Source organism: Ovis canadensis, chromosome 24, assembly GCF_042477335.2.
Source record: "Ovis canadensis isolate MfBH-ARS-UI-01 breed Bighorn chromosome 24, ARS-UI_OviCan_v2, whole genome shotgun sequence".
NCBI lineage: Eukaryota > Metazoa > Chordata > Mammalia > Artiodactyla > Bovidae > Ovis > Ovis canadensis.
Genome location: NC_091268.1, coordinates 53,021,587 through 53,044,903, shown reverse-complemented (window position 1 = coordinate 53,044,903; position 23,317 = coordinate 53,021,587). Strand labels below are relative to the sequence as shown.

Genomic DNA, 23,317 nt, shown 5'->3' with positions numbered 1-23,317 from the left:
GTTCAAGGTCACGTATTTCAGAAGTTTTTACCAAAGTGTTTCTGGCAGATTGAAATGCTGGATGAGGGACGGCTTTCAATTCTATTCCAAAGAAACATGATTAACAAACTGTCTATATTCGCTTTCAGTGGATTATGTTGCAGTAAACTCTTCCCCTCCCTCGCCCCCAGCCTCAGTGCCTGAGCAAAGGTGGTCCTCGTCAGCTCGGGGTCAGATGCTGCTCTCTTCCCGGCTACGTTCATCTCCACTCCAGGGTCAGCGTTTTATTCAATTGTAGGTGCTGCAGGAAATGTTTATTCTGGTGATCAGTACATATGTCTATGTGGACCTTTTGGGTCGAGTTTGTGAGGCTGTTCAAATCTCCTATTTCCTCCTCATTTGTGGAGACGGGGCAAGAGCAGAGGGAGCCTGGGTCTGTTTTCTGTTAGGTATTGAGAGGCATATTAAAATCTTCCGATTACATATTTTCCTTATGTTTTTCTTACAGTTCTAGTTACTCTGTTTCGTACATTTTGATACCTACTGCGTCAGGGATACAAATTTAGAATAGATACAACTTCCTGTAATTTGAAACTTTTATTATTATGAAGGGACTCTCTTTAACATTAAAAGCGTTACTGAGGATGGTCTTTTTAACAATATAAACGTAGCTCTTCCAGCTTTCTTTCAGTTTAGAATTTGCCTGGTTTAGGTCTGCCAATCCGTTGGTTGACATCTCTTGTAACTAGCTTATTGTTAGGATTTTATTAGTCTGTCAGTCTTGGTCACTTAAAGTGGAACAGTTTGTCCATTTGTATTTATTGTACCTGCTGTGATGTTTAGAATGTTACCTGCCTATTTTTTATTGTTTCTCCTACCTGTTTCAACTTTTACTATTCCCTCTTTGTTAGGATTTTATTAATCTGTCAGTCTTGGTCACTTAAAGTGGAACAGGTTGTCCATTTGTATTTATTGTCCCTGCTGTGATGTTTAGAATGTTACCTGCCTATTTTTTATTGTTTCTCCTACCTGTTTCAACTTTCACTATTCGCTCTGTTTCTAGCCTTGGTTTGGATTCTTAAGCTTTTCTGCTTTAGTTTTCCCCATCTCCTACTGCAGACACTGTTTCTGGCACATGGTCACACCAGAAGTCGCAACATGCACCTTTAGGGAACAAAGTTTAGAACCAATGGACTTAACTCTCCTCTGGAGACCCCTCCTGGAGCTCTCTCTCCTTGTAAGGAAACCAGAGTTAATCTCACTGCTCTCTGTGCCCCACCCCCACTGGCTTCTCCCGTCATGGACGCTGCTTCCTGATGGAACACTTACTTACTGCAGAAAGGCAGCTCCCTGCTCTCACAGGACTCAAAGAGAAAACTGGTCATTGTCCTCTGGGTCTCCTGCCTAGAGGGGGCAGACATGTGACAGCTGCCACTTAGCCGGATTATTTCATAAAGGTGTGAGAGCAGGGAGGAAGGAGTTCCCAGGCATGTTTCTGACAGTTTTATTGCGCAGTTGATTTTGGGTATCTCATTGTTATCAAAGGTACAATATGCATGATCCTTGGTTATTATTGAATAGAATATGAAAATAACTCCTTTTAACCTAGTTCTGGGTGGCCAGTGTGACAGGTGGCCCAGCCTGTGGAGAAAGTGCACCAAAGACGCATTTTCCCGTGATGAGACAGGCCTGCTTGTCAAAGTTCTGCTTTTGTGAGACATTTAATGGGGTCTTTTTTGGGTCCCTAATTGGCTCCTGATGCTGATTATAAACAGCAACGGGAGCGCTCTCCGTGAGCGAGCATAAGAGAAATAAATGGGAGTCACCATCTTCCTGAAATGGCACATTTGCGCGCTAATCGAGGTGGCTCAGAAACCAGCTCATGGGCTTTGGCATTTTCTTATTCTTCACCCTGTCTGTGCATTCCTGAAAGTCTTCCTGGGCAGTGGTGGTGTTTTTCCTGGAGTAGTAAAAGCTTGATGTTTTCTTCCGAATGGGTTCAGGTGATGAGTTTAGTTCCATGTCTAGGTACGTATTCAGATAGTTGAGCACAGAGTCTCACTTTCATGCCCGTGTTCGTAGCAGCATTATTCATAGTAGCCACAAGGCCGAAGCAGCCCAGGGATCCATCAGTGGATGAACAGATAAGGAAAATTGGGTCTGTCCATGAGCTGGACTATTACTCAGCCATAGAAAGGAAGGAAATTCTGATACCTGCTGCCATATGGATGAACCTTGAGGACGTTACGCTCAGTGAAATAAGCGAGGTCACAAACCACACGCACTGCAGGAGTCCCCTTGCATGGGGTTCCCAGAGCAGCCCCTCCGGGGCGAGGTGGCAGGGTGGGTGCCAGGGGCTGGGGGAGTTGCTGTTGAGCAGGGAGCAGAGTCTGAGTTTGGGAAGATGCAGAGAGTCCTGAGGGTGCATGGGGGTGAGGGCTGCACGACCGTGTGGATGGATTTAATGCCGCAGAAGTGGACACTGAGAAGTGCTTGAGGGGGTAGCCTTGTGTGACATGGTTTTCATCACACACACAAAAGACACTGGTGATTAGTTCCTGTTATGTAAGGAGCTCTACCAGTGTGACCTACACCCGGCAGAGGCTGGGGTGCCCGTGGAAAGTCTGTCGGTCAGGACTCAGAATGACCAGTCTCGTGTTAAGGAAAGGCCGTTAACCTAGGGAGCCCCCCACCTTGCCCCTGGTGGGGTCACATCTATCTCTGAGGGCAGTTCCCTGTTCATCACCTCTGGACCCTAGTACATGTCAGAGAGACCAGCTTCCCAGCAGCAGGGGCTGGGCCTGACTGGGGGCATTGTGGTCAAGGTCTTGGGCTCAGCATGCTCAGAGGCTGGGTGACAGAAATGCTCAGCTCACATCGGCCCCGTGAGCCCTGGAGATGCCTGCCTGCCTGGACTGCAGGGATGTCCCCAGAGCACCCCGAAGCCCGGCTTCCCCTGAACCTTGCTCCCAGCCTGGGTGCCCCAGGACCCTCCCAGAAATAGGCTGGCCTGAGCAGAGGCACGCCATCCGAGGCAGAGGCGCCCTCTGGCCAGGGTCCAGAGGACAGAGGCTGCCGGCCCAGGCTCGGAAGCGAGTAGCCGCGGCCACCATGACAGGGGCCACTGTCTTCACAGGCTCTCAGCAGGTCAGAAGCTGGCGAGGGCACGTTGGCCTCTTGCGTTGTCACCAGGTGGGGAGCATGCTCAGAGACACCATCTCTTGAGGAGAAAGGAGAGAATGTTTTCGTACTTACTTAGGTCATTCCTCGCGAGATGGAATTACCGGTCTCTTTTTGAAAAACACTTTCTCTTAGAATTTTTATGAAAGCAAATGAAAAAGTCTGCAGGGTTTGGTAGCTGGCCCGCAGCCACTGACGTGTGCTGCCGAGGGTGGGTGCAGTGCTCGTGGGCGGAGGGCTCAGCGCAGGGCGCCTTGTGGAACGCGTGGCCGCGGGGGCTGTGGCGTGCCCCGTGTGTGTCTGTGGGTGGGCAGTGAGAGTGGGGTCAGGATCACTCACTCAGCAAAAGTGTGTGAGCACCTGTTGGGAACCGAGGGCTGTGCCCCACGCTCTGGGGAGCATGGCTAGCCACCCCCGTCCTGCCTTTTCTGCCTGGAGGGCCAGGCGGGCCTGCTTCACACGCTCATGCTGCCACCTGCTTGTGGGCCTCCCTGGAAAGGCCCTCACCTCATGAAGCCTCAATGTAGGCATCTGTAAAATAGGGGTGATCCTGCCTCTCCCAGGGACTGCCCAGCCATGAGATGGTGAATATGAATCGCTGGGCACATGGTGTGCTCAGGAAACGGTAGTTACATTTATTCATTTTTCTTATTTTGCTCAGTTGATTGTAATTTAAAGGTTTGGGTAGTTCTGTGTAGGAGTTCTAAGTAGGCTCATTGGGGTAGGCTTCACAAAGAAGGTGGTATTTGGTTTGAATGTGGATGGGTGGGTGGATGGACTCTGCTCAGCAAGAAAGGGTCTCAAGGACACGTGAGCCAGGCAGGGGAGCTTGATGGTTTGCATGTGTGGGGTTGGGGGGACCTGGGGACTGGTGGGCGAGAGCACCACGATTGGGGAGGCAGGTTGGCGTCTGCTGGGAGGGATCGGTTGGAAGGGAGTCAAGCAGAGACCAACCACTGGGAGGTCAGACTGCAGGCCGAGGTGACGGAAGGAAGCAGGTTCCGCTCCGCTCCGTCTTGCTTCCAGTGAGAATCAGCAGTTCTGCCTCCGTCCCCAGACCCTGAAGCATAGATGCAGAGATGAGAGTCTTTCCTTGGCCAGGGAGCATTTTTGGCATCTGGGTAGACTTCCACGCGCCTCTGTGGCTGGCTGGCTCCAGCAGCTCAGGAGAGGCTCCGGGGCTGACGGAAGCATGGCCCTGCCCGCTCGGGCGTGGCAGGGAGACGGGCCCCGACGACGTTGGGCCTCGAGCTGGGCACCGAGTCTTCTGAGCAGGTGCCGCAACTTCGTTTTACCGATGAGAAGACTGCTACGAGGGAGGAACAGGGCTCTGCCGGCCACGCCCAGGACCACGCTTTCTCTTGGCCGCCTCCTTGTCTGAGTCACGTGTTTGCCGTGGCGAAGTGGGGATTTTAACTGATAGCTTAATTTTATTCTACATACTTTTGTATCAGGTGGGGTTAATGCCTGTACATTTGTGCTCCATCAGTGGGAAGCCTCCCTGAATTGGCCTTTTGTTCAGAAATGGCATGTCTTGTTCACGAATGAACTTGTGAAGTAAGCCCACACACGTGGACCCTTCCAGACATACGGAGATGCGTGATGTGCCCTCAGGAGTGTGAGGAGAAGAGAGGGGGCGTGGGCTTAGGGTGGAGCAGAGGGGACACGTGCCAAACGACAACACGGCATGATCAGGCTTGGCGGTGGGGCGATGTGGGCAGCTGCTGGGGGGGTGCCGTATTCCCACGGCCCAGCCAGTGGCCCCTCCTGGACAGAGCACTCAGGGCAGCCGGTGCTGGGGTTTGAGAGGGTCCTCCCAGCATGTGACTGCTGCCTTGGGCCCCGTGGCCCAGGCTCCCTCTGACTGTAGGTCCAGGACTTGGTGATGGGTGGTGGTGGGCGTCCCGGGACACAGCAGACTCCACCATGAGGACTCTGGTTTTGGCTGAATGCCCTGGGGAAACGGAGATGCCAGTTCCCGAGACGGAGCAGATCTCGGAGCTTTGCACTGTGTGCATTGGGTTGGAGGTGCCTTTCGGGCATCCCGGGAAGGGTGTCGAGTGAGCAGCTGACAGATGAGCCTGGGGCTCGGGGGTGGGCGTGAAGGTCTGAGCCAGAGAAGCGTGTGAGAGATGATGTTCAGTGCCCGTGGGATGATACGCCCACCCGGGAACAGGTGTTGCGGCGAGGAGGGACGGGGACCATGGACAGAGCCCTGCGTGTGCCGGCGCCTGCTGACCAGGGAGAGGGAGGAGGTTCCACACGGGCCTGGAGAGGAGCGACCGGGGAGCTCAGAAGGAGGAGGCCGGTGGGGAAGGAAGGAGCGGGCCCTCACTGGGTTCTGCTGATGACCGCTGACCTTGCGTCCGGCAGAAGCGGCCGGGGATAGCTGATGGGAGCAGCTGGAGCCAAGCCTGTTGGGGGGTGGGGGGCAGGCCAGCCAGCAGGCCCAAAGCCCTGTGTCCATAAGAGGGAGGTGGGATGGGCTCAGGAGCCGGGTATACAGGCAGAGGGGCACGCACAGATTCTTTGAGCAGAGATGGGATGGGCTCAGGGAGGGTAATTCGTGATGGGAGGAGGTGCTGTGGGGGTGTGGGCGTGGACACGCGGGTCTTGAGTGCTGGCGAGGGCAAGAGGCGCAGTCCGCGTGAGGAGTGAGAACCCTTGGGCTGGCAGTTCCCAGGGCCTCCCGCCTGGTGCAGAGGTTTGATTTCCTCAGTGGATGCCGAGCAGGTGGCTGTCGATGCCATTCCTTCATCCTTTCAGTCGAATTTTTGTTTAAAAACAAAGTTTTCTCCCAAATCCTTCTGTTAAACGTATGAGCAATTGTAATTTCTAATCTTTTTGCTTGTTGGGTGGGTTTTTACGCCGTGTTGAAGTGAATTCATGGTTCTCCGTGTCCGGAGGAAAGCTGGACCGAGCACTCTGGGCAGCCGGTGTTGGGGTTTGGGAAGGTCCTCCCGAGGAAGCATCTGAAGGTCCACGTGCCTCAATGCAGAGGGGGCCAAGCTACTGCTCTGGTGTCTGAGGTCTCAGTACCAGCGCTTTGCTGCCATCTAGCGTCCTAAGGTTTTCTTGAGTTTTTTACGGAAGGGCATTAGGGAGGATGTGAGAAATACTTAAAACTTGCATAAAGGGAACTTTGTATTGTTTCAGAATACATTGCTGTTCTCAGTGTTTCTCTTTTTAAGTAATGCTGCTGCTGCTGCTAAGTCACTTCAGTCGAGTCTGATTGTGCGACCCCATAGATGGCAGCCCATCAGGCTCCTCTGTCCCTGGGATTCTCCAGGCAAGAACACTGGAGTGGGTTGCCATTTCCTTCTCCAATGCATGAAAGTGAAAAGTGAAAGTGAAGTCGCTCAGTCGTGTCTGACCCTCAGCGACCCTGTGGACTGCAGGCCTCCAGGCTCCTCCGTCCATGGGACTCTCCAGGCAGGAGTACTGGAGTGGGTGCAATTGTGGGCAAAGTAATAATCCCAGTGGGCTCACTCAGCATCATTAAAGCGTAAGCCAGATGCCTACACTTCACAGCTTCATCCGTTCTGGATAGAATGGATCCATTTTTAGCAGTAATAGAAACATCTTTGCTGTAGTTGAAGATCTTACGCTGATTTTTCTTTAGCACGGTGGTGCCAGGAGAGCGCTGGGGTTCTTTCTAGAACATAGAAGTAGCCCTGGGCCCCTCCTAGCCCGTCGCAGGTCTTGTCCGGGAGAAGCTGATCTGCTCCTCAGGAACCGCTGATGTTGACTCCGCAGGTTAGAGACGTGTTTGCCTGGGCCGTGCTCACCCTCCCCCCCTCCTCCCCACCCCAGTGCAGGTGGGGAGAGACTGAGTTTTTGCCAAGCTGGAAACCTTCAGAGCTGAAGCAAAATCTCCTTCTGTTTATTATACTTTATCTCCTGGTGAAATTTGGGGAGTGGCCTATTGTGAAGAGAAGATAACTTAAGAACAGTGAGTGGTAAGGAATATACTTTAGGTAACCTTGAAAAACAGCTACACCCACTCCGCCGTTCCTGCCTTCATGGCCAAAATCACTCGGGAAGTGTTTGCTGTTGGCCAGCAGCTCCTATTTGCTTTGAGAATCGGCCAGACGCAGAACAGCATAGTCCTACTTTTGTGTGAGGGTAGTTTTTTCCTTAGATGGACATTGAAGGAAGGGGGTTAGGCAGATGCCTTTTAAGTTGTCATTTCACTGGTAAGGTGAACAAACTTCCGCTCTCTGTTCTCATATTTCATTTCTGTGTGGGCTACGTTATGAAAATCCCATGAGCCTGTAGGCCCCATGCTTTCTGCTGGAGTTTTTCTGGGCTAATTGTCACCCATAGTAAAGTGAACTCGCTCAGTCATGTCTGACTCTTTGTGACCCCACGGACTGTAGCCTACCAGGCTCCTCCCTCCATGGGATGCTCCAGGCAAGAGTCCTGGAGTGGGTTGCCATTTCCTTCTCCAGGGGATCTTCCCAACCCAGGGGTTGAACCCAGGTCTCCCACATTCCAGGCAGACACTTTAACCTCTGAGCCACCAGGGAAGCCCTTATTCCCACTACTTCTGCACTGGACAGAGCCTAGCCTGGTTGAAAGTGGGTTGGGGTGGTGAGGAGAATGTATTTTTCTTAATGGGGAAAAAACGTGTTTCTGGTCTGGAGCAGCTTGTAGTTGTGCGGGGGTGCAGAAGGGGAAAGGCTGTGTTTGCAGAGAAGCAGGAGCACGGCGGTGAGGGTGAGCACCCAGCCCGGTCCGGGGCGGCAGCTCCCATGGTGGAGCAGCTCGCTGAGTCGGGGAGAGTCCTAGAGAGCGTGTGGTCGACTCTAGTTGACTTGACGTTCATTCTTGTAAAATAAGTGATTTGCTCTGCATACTAATTGGATTCACTAACCAAACAGAATTTTCTTGGCGGGTAAACCGAAGAGTGTACGTGCAGGCCCATTGTTTGTTAGCTCTGTGACCTTGGGCAAAGCTCTCACCCTCCCTAAGCCTCTTCCACATCCGGAAAGTGGTTCGAATTGTGAGTTATTTGCAGTAACAGGTGCAGAAACTCCCAGCACAGTGCTTGGCTCCTGCTTGAAAGCCCAGATGGTAACAGTTACTGACACCAGTGTTGCTGTTGTTCAGTCGCCACGTTGTGTCCGACTCTCTGCAACCCCACAGACTGTAGCATGCCAGGCCTCCCGTCCCTCACCCTCTACCAGAGTTTGCCCAAGTTCATGTCCGTTGAATCGGTGATGCCATCCAACCATCTCATCCTCTGTCACCCTCTTCTCTTTCTGCCTTCAATCTTTCCCAGCCATGAGAACCCCATGACACCAACATTATCGTCCATATAAAGATCATTGAAACTGGGAATGAAAGCAAATTCAGGTTCTTGGTGTGGACTTGACGTTGCCTTGGAACACACGTAGCGTTGAGTGTGGGCAAAGGCAGCAGAGGAAGGCTGTTGTCAAGTCTGATTTGAGAGGTTTGATCAGTTTGCTGTCTTCTGTAGCCGTCGTTAGGAAGGTATTCGATTCTTTTAATCGGTCAAGGAATTTTCTTCCTCGGGCATCTTTTTTGACTCACATTAAAAAAACCTGAAAACTTTTGACTTGCTTTTTCTTAATTTTATTAACTGATTATATATAAAGCTTTACCTTGGAATTATATTACATCAATAAATACTTAATCATGTGGTGAGCAGAACATGGAAGATTGCCTCAGAGGTGTATTTCCCCAAAGAGATACACGGTAAACTCCCCAGGACATACCACCTTGAGAGTCAGGAAATAGAAACCGAGAAAGGTGTGTGTGTATTGTGGGGGGCAGAGTAGGGGTTCCTTCGCGAGTACCCGGGACATTGAAACACCTGTGTGCTGGGGTCTAAGTGTGAATTTGTTCAATTTCCTGTCCTTTGAACAGACTTAATTAGAGTCACATCATGAATGTTTCTGAAGTGGCCTTAGTGTTCTTTTTCACAGGGGCTGTGGGGGAGCCGGCAAAGGATTGAAGCCATTACCGGCACTTGAAAATGCTTTTTCTTCCTTTTCCATCCATTTTTCTTTCTTTCCTTCCCTCTGTGTTGTTCCTGAAAGCTACTGTGATGTGACCTCCCCTGGAATCCTTGAAGGTGGTGTGAATGGCCCCTCTTGTTTACTCTCCATCATCTTCTTTCAGTGACCTGGAAATTTCTGTACATCTACACTAAATGTGAATTGTGTCAGTGTAAAATTATCTTTAATTTATTATTATTATTTTTTAGCCATTGTTATCCATGTGTTTCTATAACAAAGGTAAACTAATGTTGAATTTAGAATGATCCTAAAAGAAGAAGGACATTTTCTCAAGCTTTGAAGTATTTGGTTGGAATTGCTGTTTTTATAATTTTAAATGTGTTCAGTAAGATTCTTAATTAAGCTCAAATCTGAGTAATTTCCAAGAAGTCACATCAGCATCTCTGTCAGCTGAGATGCCCATCTGTCCCCCCGGTCCTCTCTGGAAACTGACCTGGGCTGGTTCCCACAGGGCGACCTGAAGGCTTACCTGCGTGGCGGCGAGCCGGAGCCGGCGCGGGGGGACGCGCAGACCATGCTGCTGCAGAGGCTGGCGTGCGAGATCGCAGCGGGGCTGGCGGCCATGCACAAGCGGCACTTCCTGCACAGGTGGGTCCCTCCGCTCGCACGCCTGCCCCACCGCCACCCCCAAACGTGGCACCGGCTCTGCTGGAAGCCCAAGGAGGACCAGCTGTGGGTGTGAACTTTTGATTTATAAATAAGATGTCCCCTCCTGCCCAGGGTCAGAACAAGGGTCGAGCTGGGCTCCGTCTAAACTAGCACCAGGGAACAGAGTGCCTGAATACAGCATGAGGCCTAGAGGGTATTGCCAGAATCTCCAAGCACTCGAAAAGGTGTGATGCTCAGAGTCGAGACCGAGCAGTTCCGGTCTGCCTTCCAGACCCCTGCCTCAGCATCCCCCTCGAGTCAGCCTCAGGCTGCGCCTCCACCCCTGGGTGCCATTGTCACATTGTGGCCCTCTCCGGTTCTGGAGGAGGGCTCTGAGGGTCTGACGTCATCTTCTGATAGAAGGTCCCAGTGTCTGGTCGGCACTCCGAGAGGCCACCGTGAGTGGTCGGAGGTACTGGGGTTGGTGTGAGCAGCCCTGGGGTTGGGGTAATGCATCTCTCCAGACCTTTTTGGTCCCACTTGAACAGCCACAGCTCTCAATACAGTCGTATTTTGTTCAGATCATCCACATAATTGTTTTAATTAGGATGGCAAAGGGCTTTGAGTCCTGAGATGATGATTCTTTAAACTCAGAAAGAGACTCCTGCTTGTTCTCCTCCAGGCTTTTCAGCTCTGATTTGTGTTTGAAATGTTTTCTCAGGTCTCTGGACAAATTGGGCAGACTGTGTGTGTGTGTGTGTGCGCGCGCGCGTGTGCGTGTGTGTGCGTGTGTGCGCATGTGTGTGTGCGCGCGTGTGTGCGTGAGTGTGCGTGCGTGTGCGCGTGCGCATGCATGCATGCTCAGTCCTGTCTGACTCTTGCATGCTAAGTGTGTGTGTGCGCACGTGTATGTGTGCGTGCGTGTGCGCGCGCGTGTGCATGCATGCGTGCTCAGTCCTGTCTGGCTCTTGCACGCTAAGTGTGTGTGTGTGCACATGTGCGTGCGTGCATGTACACTCAGTCATGTCCGAGCACCGCACCCCCCTCCCCCCGACCCCAGGCTCCTCCATCTGAATACTGAAGTGGGTTGCCATTTCCTCGTCCAGGGGATTTTTCTGACCCAGGGATTGAACCCATGTCTCCTGAGTCTCCTGCATTGTCAGGCGGGTTCTTTACCACTGAGCTGTCTCTTTAGTTGACTTTAATTAAATCATTTTACTCTTAACAACCGAAAGACCTGAAAAGGAATACATGTGTGTACTGACGTGGGGACATGGGTTGCACAGGTTGTGTATTTTATATACACACATATATAAAATGTTTTTAAAATACGACACCATTAAAAAGAGAAAATGCTTACATCTGCGGAGGTTTGTGTGAGTCTCTGTGTGTGTGTGAACAGATATGGAAAAATACCTATCACATTCTCAACATTACTTCAGGGTAGGAAGAAGGAAAATTATTACATATCTGTCTTGTTTGATTTGCACAGTGAGCAGATCATTCTGATAAGGTGCTTTTTAAGAGACCTGAAAGAATTATGAATTTCTTCAGGCCGAAGGCAGAAACCCTTACATAAAACTTCAAAATATAAAGATCTATTTGTTTTATAATGGAAAAACCTTATATTTTGTTTTTTTTCCCTCATAACAGATTAATACCCAGCATATTTGTATTGTTACTCTTTTATAAAACACAAGTGATTATTACCTAAATACTTGGTGTAGGAATTTTTAGATTTTGGAGAATGGAGCATTTTCAGAGAAGATCACATCAGAATCAGCAACATGAAGTTATCAAAGACAACTGGAAATTGTTTAAAGCCCAAGTTGGTTTCTATGATTATATTTTAAAAATTGGTAAAGTAAATGTTACCTTCCTGTGAGTTTCTTTAGGTTAAAGTTTTACTTACTTTAGAATCTAGTTTCAAACAAATGAAGATGATAAATTAACTCACATGATTTGGATGTAATTCAGGTACATAAACTCAAGGTAAAGAAAATTCCTGAAACCACTGACAGCTGTTTCATTTTATTGTAAAAAGTAGCCACGTCTTATGTAGTTTTGTGTGCTTTGTTTTTTTGGTGGTAGCGCACCACAGTAGCATTTTATAAAGCTGAAGCAGAGTTGACTTGCAGTGCTGTGTTCCAGATGTGCCGCAGAGTGGCTCAGTGACATACATGCTTTCCGATTGTTTGTCATTCTGGGTTGTTATAAGATACTGAGTACATAATAGCATAGTTTTAAGCTGGACTTTGGAATATTTATTTGTTGACTCAAAGTCGAACTTTCTATGTTGGTTGGAGATAGAACTTCCCACGCATTGAACTGGAAGCTGATCTAGTAAGGCGCTCCCAGTTAATTTTTATTTGTACTTATTGTCTAAGAGGAGACTTAAGCCTGGGTCTTGGGCAGGCTGCATTTCTGTAGTCAGAGACGTGACGGCCGCGAAGGCCACGTAAACAGCAGGCGCTGCCAGTGTGTCATGCTCCGGACCTTCCTGACCTGCTGGCCAAGCGCCTGGGACTTCCTGTGCCCTGCCTGTCAGTCTTCCTGGAGGAGCAGGAAGAAGCCACCAGGCCACTGTGATGAGTAAGGGCACAGGGCATCCAGCAGGCAGCGTGGGCGTGTCTCTTGTAGCTGGAGACCCACGTGACCGTGGCCTTAAGTGTACCCAGGTAGCACTGTGCGTGAAAGGACCTCCTGAGGGACGTCCCTGGGCAGTCCAGTGGTTAGGACGCAGCGTTTCCACTGCAGGGGTGCAGGTGCGATTCTTGGTCGGGAAACTAGGATCCCACATGCTGTGTGGCGCGGCCAAAACAACACACAAGCCCTCTTTAGGATTTTCCCAGTTTAAAGTTAAAAGTCACTTTCTGCTGAGAAACACTGAGGTTAGTAAGTCCTCCAGCCCTCAGAGTGTGGGTGTCCAGTGTTACAGGAGCCCAGCATCTGTAGAACCCAGTTTATGGGTTAGGTGTGTGTGAGAGGGTCAGGGAGTACTGGCCGCAGGCCTGGGTTGTAGGGTCTGTGCTGTGTCGCGGAAGAGAAGCGTGGTGCAGGTGGACGTGATGAGCAGGGGCAAAAGCTGTCGGGACGCTGAATGAGCCCAGTTGCCTCTTTGTGCTGCGTCTGAATCCCCTGGCCTCGCTCTGCCGCTGCCTCTGAGAGCTGCAGCCACCTTCCAGTGGGAAGCGGCAGTCTCTTCACAGCCCACATGGGGGTTCGTTTTTATGCCGTGGTGGCTGCTGGTGGCAGGTTGGTACAGTGAACTGAAGCTATTAAGTGGCCTCTCCTTCCTTAATCCTCTGAGCCTGTTTCTTCCCTGAAACCCGGTAATCTTGCCCTGAAGCGCTTTTGTCAGGATTACATAAGATAATGTGGGCCGCGCCCTGGAAGAGTATTCAGTAATGTTAGGTTGCTCTTTTGATCAGGAATTCGGTAGGGTTCCTGGGAGAGCCTTGGTGGGTAATATGTTAATTAAATAGAGGACAGAGTGGTTTTGAAAACGGCTGCAGCCCCGCTGAGCTGTTTTTACAAGACCGATCTCCTGGAGGTGGACAAGCTCTCGGCGTCAGTGGGAGCTGAGAACGAGCCATGTTTCCTTGTGAATCAAGGCGGGAGACTGTTTAGAACACTCCTCCTGTGTACCTGCTGCTTCGCTCACCTGGCGGGGTCCCTGCAGTCACCACTGAGGCCACTGCATGTGTTACTGCCTAGGGGGATGGAGCCCAAGCTCTGAGGGCCAGGTCAGTTGGCAGCTTTGCCACTAGACCTGTTTTTCAACTTGAAGGAAGAATATACTGGGTATGTTTGTATTTCCTGACCCAAACCAACCATTGACGTCAAGAGTTACCTCCGCTGTTAAAAAGTTACACCTTTACGTTTTCCTGTTCTTTAGCTTGGTACATTATTGGGCCTTGGAGAATATGTATGTTTTACTACTTTTGAGTTGAATTATATCATTTTGAATTTGGACACACTTTGATGTTTTGAATGTTTTGATGTTTGAAAACTGTATCCTTATAAAAACCTTATGAGTTAACCCTTACAGGTTAGCGCACACCCCCTCATTTTTTTCCTTTTTCTTTTTTGCCAAGGAGAACGAGGCTCTGGTGTGCTGACTGACACGCCAGAGTCGCGCACTCATGAGTGGTGGAGCCGAGACTAGGTCGCCGGCCTCTGACTTTGTGCAGTAATTTTGCACTGTCCTCCAGGGACCAGGATGTTTGGAGTGGGGTAGAGGGCGAGTTGAGAGGAAATTCACTTGGTCACACCATTGTTTTCTTACTCAGTACCCCCAGTGTTCAGGTAACAAGAGGTGTTTCCTCCTCCCTCTCTCTCTCTCTCTCTCTCAGACTGTAAGTCGAACTGTAGGAGTTTCACAGTGTTGTGTACAGAGGGTCCCAGGCCCTTTGCACATATATCTTTTCGTCTTTTACCTGCTTCTCATTCCCCGTGTCTGTAGACCTGCAGGGACCGTGTGTGAGGAGAAAGGTGTGGAGGGACGCGGCTGGTGGCCCTGGAGTGGCTCGAGTGGCTGGAGTGGAAGGTGCCAGGGCCCACCCGGCCTCAGATGACCTGCATGCTCCCGGGCAGGGGCACTGGCACCCAGATCTTCATTCTGCTCCCAGGACAGAGGTGTTGGGAAGGTTGAGGAGGGCCTGTCTGCAGGGGCCTTAGCAGTGCTAGCTGGCGGTGCCCAGAGACTCGGGCAGGACCCGCAGTGCCATGCATGTGCTGCTCGCAGTCCAGGGGCCAGGCAGCTGAGAGCCCCGCACGCTGCTGCCCACACATGGCCGCCCATCCTTCCTCCTCATCTCCAGAACCCAGGGGCCACCTCTCTCCTTGAGATGGGAGGTTTCCACAGCACACCTCGTTCTCCCACGCTTCGCAGACACTGCGGGTTTGCTGGCCGCCCCCCCCACCCCACCAAACACACACACAGATCAGAAGTCTGCAGCAGCCCTCGTCAAGCAGGTCTGGCGGTACATCTCTCCAGCAGCGCGTGCTCGCTTCCTGTCTCTGTCCCGTCGGGTGGCTCTCACAGTATTTCACACCTTGTCGTTGTTGTTTGTTACAGTGATCTGTGATCAGTGATCTTCAGTGTTACTACTGTAATTATTTTGACATTTTTAAGTGATAAAGTATTTTTAATTAAGGTTTATACATAGCATTTTTTTTTGTTTGTGTGTTTGCTTTTGGACAACTAATAGTCTACAGTGTAGTGTAAACATCACCTTTCTATGCACTTGGAAACCTAACAATTCATAGACTTGCCTTATCATGAGAGTCGCTTTATTGTGGTGGTCTGGGACACTGATCCCCCCATGTGCTCGCATTTTGTCTGTAACATTAGAGGTGTCCCGAGGTTTTCCCCAGACACTCCACAGGCCTGGTGGAGTGCCGTGGAAACACTGCTTGTAAAGATGGTGTACAGAGGGATTGACTACATCTGACTGGTTTGGATACATCTAACTGCTTTCTTATCTTGGACTTAAAACTTTTATCGCTTAAAAAATGCCAGAAAAATTACAGTAGTAACACTGAAGGTCAGTGATCACAGATCATCATCGCAAACATAACAACAGTGACAACGTATGACATTGTGAGCCACCGCGGTGTGACGCAGAGACGGGACGCCTGCTGAGATCAGCACGAGGTCAGCGCACGGACGGCAGTGCGCTCTGACTGGTAATGGGTTGTCATCGATGGTTATTGATGTCGAGAGACAGAAATACTGACCCTGGCAGTCACTTCAGTTCCTTGCACCTCCGTTTCCTTTTCTGTAAATGGGGGACCATTCTGGCACCCACCTGGGAGGCCTGTTTTGAAGGTGAGATGAGTCAATACGCATCAGGTGCTTGGAGAAACACCTGTGTGTAGAGTGCTTTCTGAACATTAGCCCTGATAGCATGATGGGATCAGTGGTGGTGTGCGCTAGGCTGTCCCTGGATTCCGTCAGCCTTCGCTCTCGTGTCCTTATCCATGTTGTTTGTTCTATTTCAGACACATGAGCTTTGGAAATGAAAATCACTGAAAATAAGAATTTGATAGTTTTTTATTTTGGGCCATGTAAAGGCAAACGTTTTAAATTTTGGACTATGGAAATTCAGTTTCTGAGAACTTTTATTTAAGATTTAAAACTGTAAGTTAGGTTTTCAGTTCTATTTTAGTTCAGTGGCTTTTTCATTCATATGCCAATTGATAATTAAAAAATTCTAAGGGTTAAAGCTAAAATAAAAAAACTAATCTGCTGTCTCTATGGGAAGATTTTTTAGAGAAAGTAGTTTTTTACTTTCCAAGTTAGGTAGTTTTTAAAACTAATTTGTTCTTAAATAAACTCAGTAAATTGTTTTAAGTCAGTCTTGAAAATATGCTCTTTGCCTCCCTCTTGGAGAGGTAGAGTTTGGAAGAGAAGAGAGTGAATTGGGGGCTAACTCACTTATAATGCTTGTATATCTTTGAAAAAGGAGTTAAAACAAACATTTTTAATCATGTAGATTATTTTAGTATGCTTGAAGTTGTAACTTTATTCTTTACTTGCAGTTGAGAGACCACTGCTAGACTATTACTCAGGTAATGTAAGCTATTTAAAATAAATTCAGACAAATTAGCCAGTTTAGAATTCTTCCGTGGTAACTCTGAAAATACCAGGAAATGAGCCATAAGTCTGGTATCAATGCAGAACAAGATACAAATATATTTAGAATTTAACCTGTTAGCAGTCAGAGTGATTTACCAAAAAAAAAACCAAAAAAAGAAAAAAACCCTGATCACCTCTATTCTTTAAATAATTAGGAATGTGGCGTTGCCTTTTTCTATGAAAAAGGATTTTAAAACATGAATTATTTATCAGGGAACTCAAGACACTCACCACCCTGATTTCCCAAGAAAGCCGTTTCCTGCAGCGGCTCCACGTCGTGTCATCGTGGGTGTTGGTCCGCCTTGTTCTCATGTCCGCTTCACTCTTTCTGTTTGCAGTGACTTAGCCCTGCGAAACTGCTTTCTCACCTCGGACTTAAATGTGAAAGTGGGTGATTATGGAATAGGATTCAGCAGGTACAAGGTGAGCCAGAAGTTTAAGGGTTCTCTCCTGATCTAATGTAATGCTCATGAAGTGGTCATATAACAGAATGCCATGCCTGTTGGGAAAGGGAGGGTAAATAATTATTGCTGCTATATAATAAAATATACACATCATAGATAAATATTTCTGTTACATGTTTGGTAAAATTTCAGCTCAAATCAGTAAGCTTGGGATTTGAGTTTTTCAGCTCTGTCATGAATATATCCCCCAAAGAAAATAAGTAAAGTACCTGTGAAGTTTTTATTTGTGTGTATTTGCTTAGCCCAGCTGAGTAAGGTAGCTTACTATGGGGCAAAAATACATATATATATTCATGCAAATATAGGTCTGTCCTTAGTCTCCGTAGTAGCTCTAGTATCTTGAGCACTTGCTGTGTGCCACCTGGGCACTATGAAGGACTTGCCTGCATGATCACATGTAATCCTCACCCTAAAGGGAAGGCTGGCGCATCTTCCTGGTCTTATGGGTCAGGAATAAGGCTCAGCATGTTTGCTGCTTGCTCAAGAGGCACAGAGCTGGTAGATGGTTGAACGTTGATTCAACCAGTCTGTCCAATTCGAGCGCCTGTGCTCTTACTCATTAACCACCCTGTTCTGCTCAGGGATACAGCCCAGCATAGTTTACGAGATATTTCGCTCAGAGTCCGCGTTCTGTACATCAGACACAGCGTACCTTCCTTTTCCAGGAAGGGAGACTGAGCAGGTATTCATGGTTCAGAGACCAGCTCATGAGGCCCAGGAGGCTGATTCAGAGAAACCCTCCACCCACCCTCTGCCCAGAAACTCTGTCTCTGTGTCCATTTCTTTTTCTGACTTGTGTTCTTGGGTAGAGTATGTGTTTTCTGAGAATGACCTAGGATTAAGTTACTGAGCTCACTAGAAGTGTTAGAGAATTCAAAATTCTGTGTGCTTTCTTACAAAACAGGAGGATTATATTGAGACAGATGATAAAAAATTTTTCCCTCTTCGGTGGACTGCTCCAGAATTAGTAACCAGCTTTCAAGACAGACTGCTAACTGCAGATCAAACTAAATATAGTAACATCTGGTATGTATCGATTTACCATTCGATTAGGCTTTTGTTATTAACAAAGTCCTAACTTCTCTCTTCTCAAGTACTTTCGTAAGGGAAAGTATAACAATTGAATGAGATGTAGGAATACCAGCGACTGATGATGTGAAAGACAGTTTATTGACATCACAGCCGTGATCCCAGTCTTTGCAATGATGCAGTAACTTTTACCCATTCAACAGTAATAATCTCCATAAAAGCAGGAACCAAGGCTATTTTCTTTGCCTACTGTAGGGCCTTGTTTATAGTCGATGTTTAATAAATATTAATTGAGTGAATGAAAAAACTGAAAGAAGTCTGGACCGTTAGCACTGAGATATAGCGCAGTTTAATGGAAGTTGAAAAAAGATGTATGTAAGAGGTCTTTGACTAACAGTTTCTGTTACAGCGTTCTAAATTTATATCTACTCTTATTTTTTGGTGCTGTTGTCCTGCTTTTTCTATTTTCTGTTTTTTGCTTCTTAGCTTCTTACGGATTTTTTTTTTCTTTTCCTCGTAGTTTGGGAGCTGTGTACTCTATTGCTATGATTGTATTGGCTACCCTAGAAATAACATGTATACTTAACTTAGAGTAACAGTAGTTCTTACTTTGGCCCCTTTCTGAGCAATACAAGGACCCCAGGGTATTTTAACATGCTTTAAATTTACACCATACACGCACACACACGCAATTATGTTCATCCTTGTGAGGGATCTTTTTTTTCTCTTATCCCCACAAGATGTTGTTATTTTTCTTAATGTCAGTGTTTGGTTAGGTTTATCCATGTAATCAGATCACTTTGCCTTATTTTTTTTTTTTAAATTTCCCCCAAATCTCAGACCTTCTATTGGGGCTCACTCTCCTTCTGTCTGAAGTATGTCCTTCAGAATTCCCCGTGGTGCAGTCTCACTGGTAACAGACTCGCAGGTCTTTTTCTGTAGGTCTGAGCATACCTCTGTTTTGTCCACATCCTTGAAGTGTATGTTTTTGCTTGATGACAGTTGTTTTCTCTCTGTGTACTGAAGACCTCGCTCCACTGTCTTCTGGCTTCCATGGTTGGTCTTGAGAAGTCAGCTGTACATCTCCCTGAGCTCTTTGAAGGTAACATGGCTTTTTTCTGTGGCTGCTTTCAAACTCTTCTCTTGGTCTTTTGGTTTTTTTTTGTGGTTTCACCATAATATCTACAGGTGTGGACTTTTTTGTTTTTCTGCTTGGCATGTCATATCTTCGGTGGGTGTTCTCAGCCCTTATCCTCCCAATAACTGCCTCAACCCCATTTTTTCTTCTTTTGGAAGTCTGATCAGACATGCGTCATGCCCTCTTGGTTTGTCTTTTCTCTCTTATTCTCTCCTTTCTGTATTCCATCTCTTCAGCTCCCTGTGCCACACTCTAGATCATTTTTCAGACCTGGGCTCTAGCTGCTAATTCTTGGTCTTTTTAAAATTCCTTCTTCCGCTGTGTCTATTCCTCTATTAAATCTCTCTACTGAATTTTATAGTTCAGTTAATTGGCTTTTCTGTTTTAGGAGGTCTATTTGATTTTTTAAAAAACTGTCCCAGAGTGTTTTAAAGTTCGGTTGTGGTCGGCATCCGATAATTCCCGTATCTGAGGTCTTCCTGGATTTGATCTCCCTGGCTCTTGATGGCGCCTTGTCTCCTCGGGGCCTTCTTGTGATGAGGATCCCGGGAGCCTGGACTGGAGGGCGTGCCCTCAGCGGGGGCCCCCCTGCTTTTGTCATCTCTCTGCGTGTCCTGGCTCATCAGGGGTGACAGCAGCCCAGGGCTTTCTGTACTCAGCCTGAGGTCTTTGGGGTGCTCGGATGGTGTGAGCTTGGGCTGCGAATCCCAGTAAGGCCAGCTCTGTGGTCACAGCTTCTTCGGGACTGTCCACCCCCCACCCCTGCCGCAGGCACACACACACAATTGTACTCAACACACATGTACACACACACTCACAGTCACACACATGCACTCACTCACAGGGCCTCGGTGCCAAGCCAGCTTGCCCCCCAGACTCCTGGGGGGCGGGTTTGTCCCCACCATGGTGAGGACGGCTCTGTGAGGCCCCCTGTTGGGCAGGGCCAGGGCTTGGGCCTGTGCACCGTCGAGCCTTGCTCACCACAGACGCAGGCACGCAGGCCCTGTGCTCCGGCAGGCACCACGGTCAGACGCCGTGTGGCGCTCCCCTTTGTTCTCTGAGCTCCAGATTCTGTCCAGTGAGTTCCCTGCCAGCTTCTCTGTTGTTCGATATGTTTCATAAGAAGTTGCTTTTCATGCATCGTCCATATTGTTACTGTTCTCAGTGGGGTGATTGACCTGAAGACTTAGCCTGCGTTCCCAGAGACAGAGCCTGCCCCTTGCTTCTGATGGGGTGAGAAGCCCTGGCGGCAGGGCTGGCAGTGGCGTCAGCTTCTGCCCGAGGCAAGGACCACACTGCCCTTTGCTGGGGGTGAACCTGAGGGTCTTGGTTCCATGAGTTTGGTGGAAGAGGGGAGAAGAGCTACAGGACATTTTTCCTCCCAGAAGAAAGCAGGCTGCTGGTCCTTAGGGAGACAGGGAATGGTGGGCAGTGGCTGATACCGCTTTTCCTGAGGAGACTGGGCAGAAAGATGAGGGAATAGGGAGCCGCAGGATGGGCCTTGAAGAGGGGGATACGTCTCATCTTCCTTGGTGGTCTGCGTGAGGAGACGCACGAGGGATGCTGGAGAGAGGTGTTAGGAGTGGGGAGCTGAGAAAGCCCAGGCCTCATTTTCTCTGAAGAGCAGGGGAAGGGCTGAGGAGAGGGCTGGTTCAGGAACAGGCCTTATGAGGAGAGAGAAAGGGCCTCAGGGGTCTGGAGAAGCTGAGGTCGGCAGAGGTACTTGCCCAGGATCAGATCAGATACTGAAAACACTCACTGTGCCCCGGTCAGAGGCTGCCTTTGCAGTCTTTAGCATTTCATGCAAACTTTTTATTTTCCTTAGTTGAATAAGTTGGTAATTCCCTAAAGTCATTGACAGTGTCTTAAACTTCTTTTATCCAAGATATCCCTCTGCTCCTAGCAGTTCTGTGCCAAGGGCACATCTCCCTTCTTGAACTGGACTAGAGATTCGGGTTCTTTTATTTCCTTGATAGAAATGCCCTCTCCACCTAGATACTGAATATGTTGATTTACTCACTGATTTGTGAGATGAGCGTAAAGAGAATTTAACTCATCAGTTATATTGTACTCTGCGGTGTCAAATAATAGATTGATGTATTCAAATACAGCTTATTATTCTGGTGGGTATCAGCCATCGTCATGTGACTCATCAGTAGCTGCGTCTGACGGGAGTCAAAGTCACATGAGAGCTTTTTAAGCCTGCAGCCATGCCTGCATCTGCCAGCTAAGAGCCCTCGGGGGTGGGTGGTCAGTACCAGCGTCCGGGTGACACAGTCGATCAGCCAGGTCTAGGAGCCGCTGCAGAAAACAGCTTGTAACACACGATGGGAGGGGGAGTGGTGGGAAGGAACATGGAGACCACGTAGAGGACATATCCCCCCGACCCACCAGCAAAGGCCATTTCCGAGGGGACAGGGTGGGGCAGGTACAGAGAAGGTGATCCCTTGCCTGTGGGGACAGCACCCACAGGCAGTGAGTGACCCGGGCAGGTGGCCTCTTCCGCCAAGCAGTGAAGAGTCGTCCTTCCTGATAGCAGAAAGCCCTGGATACTCAGAATAACTACAATAGGAGACACACAGGTCAACAGGGAAGACTTGGTCACGTTGGAAGTTCCACTGCTTACTACTGTTGTGAATGGGACTCCCCCCTGCCACCAAAACCCTCAGAATCCCAGGTGCTTACCCTGTATCTAGCCATGCTGCCGACCCTTCCAAGGCCCTTGTGATGATCTTCACGATTCCTTGAGTTTTAAAGGTGACAGTCATTTGAATGCTTCCCTGTGATTACTCCCTCTAGCTCCATCTATTTTTTTTTTACCTTGGCCGGAACTCCTAAAGGAACATTCTGTCAGTCAGTCTGAGGAGGCGTTCTTGCTGTGGTCCACATCTTCATAGAAGTGCTTGCTTTTTAAGTCATGTTAAAGAGCTGTCTTGAATAACCTCTTCCGTAGACCCTTGTGCTTGAAATGACTAATGACTGTACACGTAAAACTGTGGGTATTAAAAATTCAGCATCTGAAGAGAGAAAGATGTGCTTTTTTATTCCCCCACAGGTCCCTGGGTGTGACGCTTTGGGAGCTCTTTGAGAATGCTGCTCAGCCTTATTCCAACCTCTCCAACTTAGATGTTCTCAACCAGGTCATTCGAGAGAGAGACACGAAACTCCCAAAGCCCCAGCTGGAGCAGCCCTACTCCGACAGATGGTGGGTAACTTCATGTCACCTTCTCTCAGAAGGTGAAGAAATTCTGTCTCCACGAGTCTTAGTTATATATTCCCTGATTTTCAACAATAAGTGTTACGAAAAGCAATCATTTATATATTATTTATGACTGATTTTAGAATTAACATCCAGTTTTTAAAATGTAATACTGTTTTAAAAAAAAAAAGTGTAGAACCAGCAGGAATTTCAGTCTTACACATGCAATAAGAAACTTGTTAAGTCTGAGTTAATTCTAAGAATCAGTTTAAGGGCATTTGCTATTGTGGAATTGTTTTTGAACGAGGCCGTATGTGCGACACCCAGCGTGTGACGAGACAGGTAGCATAGCCGTGATCGAGTTTGAATTGGCACCTGAGGCAGTTTGCATAATGTGTGTTGACCTTTGCAAAAACAAATTTACTTCTTAAGAGTCTCCAGACCCGTTCTTACCTTGGTTTCCAGTTAGAGTCGGGCCCCCCTGTGTTGAGGCCCCTGTCAGCGTCACCCGGTACTCAGCGGGCCTTGCCCCTGCACCTGGTTGCCCTTCTGTATGGGCACTGCTCAGCCCCTCACCCGACTTGCTAGAACTAACCCACCCAGAATAACTGGATGTTTATGCCGTAAATTTAACACTGCGACATTGTTGTCCTGTCTTCCCTTCCACTCGCGGCCGCAGTTTAGGGCGTTGCCCATGTTCAGCCACCCCCTTGAAGGCCAGCTCCTGGCTGCCGCCTGCTCTGGGCTTCTGTCTCTGCTCTTGCCCTCCGCCCACCGCTCCTTTGGTGGCCTGAGGGAAGCATGTGCTGCAGAAGGTCGTGGGGCTCCTTTCTGTCGGGGGAGTCGTTAGAGAGCAGCCCCCATGGCGTGCGCCTGTGTGAGTCCTCGCAGAGTAGGGAGAGGGAGCCTGATGCGTGAGACCTGTGCATCCCTGACCAAGCAGGAGACCGATGGCGGTTGTGTTCAGAGGAGAGCATTTTAGGGCTGCTTGTAAATTCAGTGGCTGAGTGCCTGGAAAACGCCAGAAGAACAAACAACAAGGCCGGAAGAATT

General features: G+C 48.8%; 1 protein-coding gene across 2 annotated transcripts in view; it reads left to right on the top strand.

Annotated features, from left to right (window-relative positions):
* The window catches only part of LMTK2 (lemur tyrosine kinase 2), a 72,127-nt gene that overhangs the window by 35,607 nt on the left and 13,203 nt on the right, over nt 1–23,317 (top strand). For both annotated transcript variants that reach the window (XM_069569574.1, XM_069569575.1), the window contains exons 7-10: nt 9,655–9,791; nt 16,773–16,857; nt 17,803–17,924; nt 22,121–22,270. In XM_069569574.1, the coding sequence (XP_069425675.1) occupies nt 9,655–9,791; nt 16,773–16,857; nt 17,803–17,924; nt 22,121–22,270 (494 nt within the window). The remainder of the gene's footprint in view (nt 1–9,654; nt 9,792–16,772; nt 16,858–17,802; nt 17,925–22,120; nt 22,271–23,317) is intronic.